General features: G+C 44.3%; 2 protein-coding genes across 2 annotated transcripts in view; one reads left to right on the forward strand and one right to left on the reverse strand.

The window, feature by feature from the left end:
- Positions 1–556: 556 nt before the first annotated feature.
- METTL23 (methyltransferase like 23) lies at positions 557–6,417 on the reverse strand. Its single transcript, XM_006886183.1, has 5 exons — positions 6,364–6,417; positions 1,745–1,849; positions 962–1,199; positions 799–883; positions 557–722 (listed from the first exon to the last, which is right to left on the reverse strand). Exons 2-5 carry the CDS (start codon positions 1,826–1,828, stop codon positions 557–559), a joined length of 573 nt encoding a protein of 190 aa, XP_006886245.1. The 5' UTR covers positions 1,829–1,849; positions 6,364–6,417.
- Positions 5,042–6,425, forward strand: part of JMJD6 (jumonji domain containing 6) — an 11,594-nt gene continuing 10,210 nt past the window's right edge. Inside the window, exons 1-2 of the mRNA XM_006886353.1 lie at positions 5,042–5,159; positions 6,254–6,387. Of these exons, the coding sequence (XP_006886415.1) occupies positions 5,042–5,159; positions 6,254–6,387 (252 nt within the window). The remainder of the gene's footprint in view (positions 5,160–6,253; positions 6,388–6,425) is intronic.

Genomic DNA, 6,425 nt, shown 5'->3' on the forward strand with positions numbered 1-6,425 from the left:
ATCTAGCTGGTGATAAATACAGTTTTTTCTTAACCCCACAAAAAGGTGGTAAATCCAATTGTCATCTATGAACTTAAAATATGAAAAAAATGTTAAGGAAAAAAATGGTTTGTAACTTTGTAAGTACTTATAACATGGAGTATCTTTTTTGCTTATGAATATTCTGTACTATAACCATTATTCCTGTAGTTTAATTAAAATTTTTTCTTGGTGTTACCTTTTCTCAGAATGTGTCCTAAGTCTTTTTTTCCCCCTGCTATTTAAGACTGTTTTGGGGGTAACACTGGTCATACTGGTAGCACAAAAGTGAGATGTTGAGTGGCTGGCATGATGTGGAACTATCCCCACAGGAGCACCTAGTGCCCATAAAAATCAGTGTTAAGTTGCTACTTTGCAAAAATAGTTCACTCGCCCCACAACATTCCTAATGGAGCAACAAACAAGACATTTTGTGGGTGGGCTTGTGTTTTTAATTTTTGTGTCTTTGACCCAGCACAACAGTACATTTAGTGAATGATAAGCCAGGTGCCACATGATCAGTTTTGTAACTCTTAAGTTAGATGGTGTCCTTTGCAGAAGAAATGATCAGCATTTCGATGGTATGTCTTCCTGGAAGGGCAGAGTCCGCTAGCTCTTCCTTGTCTGCATCAAAAGACTTGAGAGGAACGTGGACACACCTCATATCCCACTTGTAGAGCAGAGCTTCAAGGGACCAGTCAGCACTAGAAAGAAGATTTTCTTGTAAAGAATGTTTTCCCTTAAACACCTAATTTAGGCTGGAAGTTACTTCTGTCTTACCTTCTAACCTGGTAAGTAGACCAGAGTTGAGCCTTTGGGTTCTTTTCCATCAGGAAGAAGACTGTAGTTAAAATGTCTTCAAAGTCTGAGAAGAAAGAACTACTTGAGAGAAAATTCTGCTTAAGCGCCTCTAAATTTTATGATTAGGGTAAAAAAAAATTACCTTCAGGTTCAAAAAATACATCTGATGCAAGAATAATATCTTGGGGTGGCAGAGCCAGAAGGTCAGGGGATACATGGCCCCATGTTATTCCTACAACAAGGACTTGTGGTAGTTGGTTCATCTGGCAGCTGTGCTGACACATCTCCAAAGAATGAGGTAGTTCTGGGTTATCCGACAGTGTAACCTTTGCACCACATTTTGCAGCCAAGATTCCCGGAAGACTCACCCCAGCTCCAATCTAAAAGTTTGGAAGAGGGCATTTAAGAAAAGCACAACTGCAGAGACCTAGGATCTTAGACTCAACACGCTTAGGCATTGAATGATGAAACTCGATCGCTAAGTGAAGGAAACCTGCCTAATTAAGCTTTTGAATTTGTGATAAGACTGGTTCCTACAGGTATTTTGCAATTAGGAAGTATCACTTTCAGGCTATACACATAGCATGTCTAGGCAAGGTTAGGGATATTCTTCCTGTCAAGAGTCTTCAGTTCCCTAATTGGCATGACCTTCATATTAAAACAGTGCTTCTTAAAGTGATGACTACAAGTTCTTGGTCACTAGTTAAACAGGTATCAGTTGGCTTTCTGTGTCCTAAAACTCAGAATGTTAATAGCCTTTGAGGGAAGGCCACTTGGTAAATTCAGACTTTTTTCAGAAGTAACTTTTCTAGGGATAGTAAACAAGAATCTGGATATTAGGGTTATAGTTCAATGTTGGGCTTCTAATTTATTAGAAGCACTTAAATCTGAACTAAGGATTCTGGGAACCTGGTGCTAAATTTACCTCTAAGATAGCTTTGCCTGGAAGGGCTCTTCTGTTGTACCACAGGTACTGGGCTAGGACCACAGCACAGGGCCAAACATACATTCCATACTGGGGATGCAGCACCTGTAAAGATACAAGTGAATGTCAAGTATTTACTGAATGCCAGGCACCAGAATCAGGAAGGTACATGAGTCCCTGGGAGAAAGATGGGCAATCCATCACAGAAAACTGCTCTTTAACCATTTTATACCTTGCAGAAAATTTGCTTTGGTTGGTAAATACTTCTCCAGACTAAAAAAAAAGCCCCAGGAATCTACAGGTTACCAATTGAAATGTTTGAACAAAGAGCCCTGGATATGCTCATTAGTTTATGCCAAGAAATGTGGAGGACAGCTGACGGGGGGGACTGACCTCGAAGAGATCCATATTTGTTTCCATTCCCAAGAAAAACAGCTAGTAGAATGGAAATTACCGCAAGCAGGCAAAAGACTGCTGATCATCCAAGAAGAGAACAGTATAGTTCTATCTGCCAAAAAGTCAAGCTGGATATAAGAGAGACCATGGCACCAGTAATATTGCTGATGTTAGATGGGTCCTGGCTGAAAACACCAGAAGAATACCTGTTTTAGTGACTTTGCAAAGGCATCTGACTCTGAGTAAAAAATGTAGGGCTAACTGAGGAGAATGGGAATACCAGAAGAATTAATATCTTTATGAAATACATATCTAGACCAAAAAGCCGTTGTCTGAACAGGGCAAAGAAACTGGTTTACAATCAGGAAAGATGTGCATCAGGGCTGTATCTTTTGTCAATACCTATTCAATCTCTGCTGAGCTAATCATTTGAGAAGCTACACCCTTAGGATTGCATCTCAACACAAAAATCCTCACCACTGGACCAAAAAGCAACATCAGGAAGATGGAGCAAAGATTGACCTTGTCACCGATTCCATCTGGAACCACAACCAACACCACTGGTGACAGGAGACAGAAGTACACATAGAGCAAATCCACTGTAGTGACCCCTCCAAAATAAGGTGTCATTCAACCCTTGCTGGATAGACAACAAAGATGGAGCTCTGGTGACGTGTAGTGGGTAGGGAAGTTGTGTTGCCAATGCAAAAGCCAGTTCAAATCCACCAGTGGCTCAGGGAGAAAGATGAGGAATCTCTTGTTCCTGGAGTCAAGAGGGCTGGATGAAACTGTTAAAGGTAATCTTCAAAAAATAAACCCAAAACACAAAGAACATACCCTAGATGAGTATTAAAACCAAACAACAGTTTAACTTGTTAAAAAATTGCAAGTGCAACTTTAAGGATTAGAGAGGAAGCACAAATTGAGATTGTATTCTGAGCACAATGAATGTGGAGGGAACAAGTTGGAAAGGGTCTAGACTGTCTGCAGGACAATATAATCAACATCACTGAAAGTGGAAATGGTTGAATGTGGTGTACGTTTTGCTGTACTATCTTAGGCTCGAATGTAGTGGTCCCCTTCTCAGGGAGCAAAAAATCCTACTGGGGAGACTCAACCAAAACAGGGTAGTCTGAGGGTCAGGAGCCCCTCAGCTTACTCTGAACAAGATGAGGAAGGCACAGGATGAGGCAAGGTTCGGACCTGCAGCTATGAATCGTAATAGGATCGATGGCACATAACAACAGTCTACCCAAAAGCATCTCAGAAAAAAGCCTAGCAATATACTTCCCAAAGATCAGTCACTGAAAAACGCTATAGATTCTTTCCAAAAGGAAGACTGATGAACAGGCCTCAGCTTGGAGAGGCCTGGTGGTGCAGGACTGAGACACTGTTGAAGTTTAGATTGTGAGCAGTTATTGCAGGATGATGGATGCTAAGAGACTTCCTAGGAGACAAGCTGTGCTGATTCCTAAAGTTGGGCACAGTGAAAGGCCTCTGCAGACCTATCACAGGAGTGGGGCTTAGAAAGGCAAAGTACCAAGTAGTATAGTATTGTTAAGTGTTCTTGAAGACAACTCTTAGTGACCCTGTGAACAGATCAGAACCCTCTCCTATCCTGTGCCATCCTCACAATCTCTGACACACTTGATTGAGCCCATTGCTTTGGGCAGTACCAGGGACAAAGTCAGCAGAGCAAAGGGTTCCCCTGGTGGGGTGATAGGGAGAGGAGACAAAGGAGTCAAAGGTGAGCCTTCAAGGTGCTATCCCAGGGATCAGCACCTGAACCTTCTATTGTTGTTTGTTGTTATGTGCCGTCGAGTCGTTTGCGACTCATAGCAACCCCATGTACAACAGCCCTAAACCATGCTCTATCCTGTGCCAATCTCATTGCCTCTGACACACCCATCCCAATTACCCCAGTCACTGAATCAATCCACCTCATAGAGGGTCTTCTCCTCCTGTGCTGTCCCTCTACTCTACCCAGCATGATGTCCCTCTCTAAAGACCTGTCTCTCCTTGCATGTCCAAAGTATGTCAGACGAAGCCCCAGAATCCTTGCCTCCAAGGAGCAGCCTGGTTTAACCCTCTCTAGGATGAACCTGTTTGTTTTCTTGGCAGTCCATTGCCTGACAATAAAAGTCTTAGTGCCTAAAGTATGCTGGGCCCCAGTGCTATGTGCAGGCATGGTGTGAACACAAGAACCCACATCAGGCAGGGGTTCCCAACCTGGGATGTTAGCCACCAGAGAGTGAACAAAGGAAGGCGTCAGACCATAGTGTGAAGAAAAATGGCTTCTATTACTTAGAAAGAACTCTGGTGGCAAATGCATTATGTGTTGCCCTGCTGGGTCAATGGTTTAAAGCCACCCGCTGATCTGTTAGAGGAAACCAGGTAGTCTCCTCTATTAAAGGTTTACAGCTTTGCAAACGAACAATGTGAGTTGCAATGCACTTGATGGTAGTGGGCTTGGTTTAATCTTACAGAAATATTTTCAGGACTAAATTTGGGAAGTAATCCAAAAGGGTCTTTTAAAGGTGAAGGCATCTGAAACTTCAGAAATGGATTTCAAGGCCAAGGACGCGGCAAGCGGAGAAGCCACCCCCATGCAGCCTCAGTGTGCGCTTCTGGCCATTTTGAAAATTATCTTCAGCAGGATCTTGCTTGTAGAGGAAGATGAAAGAAGGTCGACCTGTGTGGAGCTCACTGCCTCACAGCCTGCTTTCAGACAACCTTGGTTTGAGTCCTTGTTCTATTGCTTTTATTACTTTTTCAACCTTGAGTGGGTCTGTTCACCACTCTGGAAGCCCCTTCTCCATTTGTGGATGGGGAAAATAATCATACCTACCGTGAGTTACAATTAGATCACTTGACGGAGAGGAAGGGGGCAATGATGGCCCCATGGTCGCCAGTAGGGCACAAGGTCCAGACTTCAGAAGAGCTTTGGGCCCAGGGAGCTGCCTGCCTCCAGAGCAGCACTGCCAGGCCACTGGGGAGAGCTTCCTGACCCGCCTGGTGGGTATGAGGAACTTGATCTAAGCCACTTTTCTCCATCTCCTCTTCCAGCACACCTGTAAGTAACATCTCCAAAGCTCTTTTTAACTCACAAGTTTAGCCTTCTCTAGGTTTGCTCCCTTTCCTGAACGCTGAGCCTTTTTCCAGAGCCTTAACCCTGAGCCAGGTTCCAGAGACAAAAGGGAAATTAACTGCCAGCTAAGGAAGCCAAGGTGGATGAAGCCTCAAAGCTCAGCCAGCCACTCTCACTGGACTCACACATGCATACAGAGTTGCAGTCCAGAGGGCAGAAAAACGTCACTAAAATATCTTCTTACTGGACAAGAAGGGATGCAGCTTCAACTCAAGACCATCAGTAAAGTGTTAAAGTGGGATCCCCTTCCCCTTCATCTCAATGCCCCTGTTCATCACGAAGCAGCCAGAATCTGCACCCCTATTCTCAAATGGGAAACCCACAAATAAGACAATCTCTTCGTAAAAAAAAAAAAAAAAATTAATCACCATTGGACTATGCCCACCATTATCCTGTGTTCTACACTCCCTGCCGGATTTTTCTCATTTCCTATACCCATTCTCTCCACCCACCAAATTGTGCAACCCTGTGATTTCATCCCTACCCATCAACACCCCTCTGCTCCCACACCTTACTCCCTTGGATCCCCATATATGTTTTTTGACAATTAAAAAAATTTTTCTAAAAAAGAAATGGGTTTCACTATAGTTTTTCTCAAGCCGTTTCTTTATTGTTAAAAAGGCTGCCGTTATAATCAAAACAGCATAACGTGAAAAAGTGCTTTAAGAAAGTCAATGTGTACAATGAGGTTACTACTGCGAGTTTTGTGAATGCCGTGACCACAAAGTAGGGGAAAACCACCAAAGAAAACTTACTCGGGCAGGGAGAGGTGGAATCCTGTCTCAAAACTTAACACAAATGTGAAAGCAGAAGCTCAACTAGGAAGTTCTTCGATAAAATCAAAGGAAACAGCACGTGCCCAGAATGCCATTTTCTAATAGGAAATATTCTATGCGAAGAAGCCCCCTTTCCTGGGAGAATCCTCAAACGCAAGGCGTCTCAAGGCTCCAAACCCCACCCTTTAGCTGTGCGGCCCGACCCGACGGAGGCGGCGGACACAGCGGAGGGTCCACCCTGCACCCGCCGGACAGTGCGCGCTGCCCGCTCGGCCCAGCTGCCACCGCCGGGCACGCACCTGCGGGACGTGGACCTCCAGCGCGTCCCCCTCGGCTCCGGAGCGCGGCTCCTCCGAGAACC

Source organism: Elephantulus edwardii, unplaced genomic scaffold, assembly GCF_000299155.1.
Source record: "Elephantulus edwardii isolate Elephantulus edwardi_28Jun2011 unplaced genomic scaffold, EleEdw1.0 scaffold00048, whole genome shotgun sequence".
In the NCBI taxonomy this organism is placed as follows: Eukaryota; Metazoa; Chordata; class Mammalia; order Macroscelidea; family Macroscelididae; genus Elephantulus; species Elephantulus edwardii.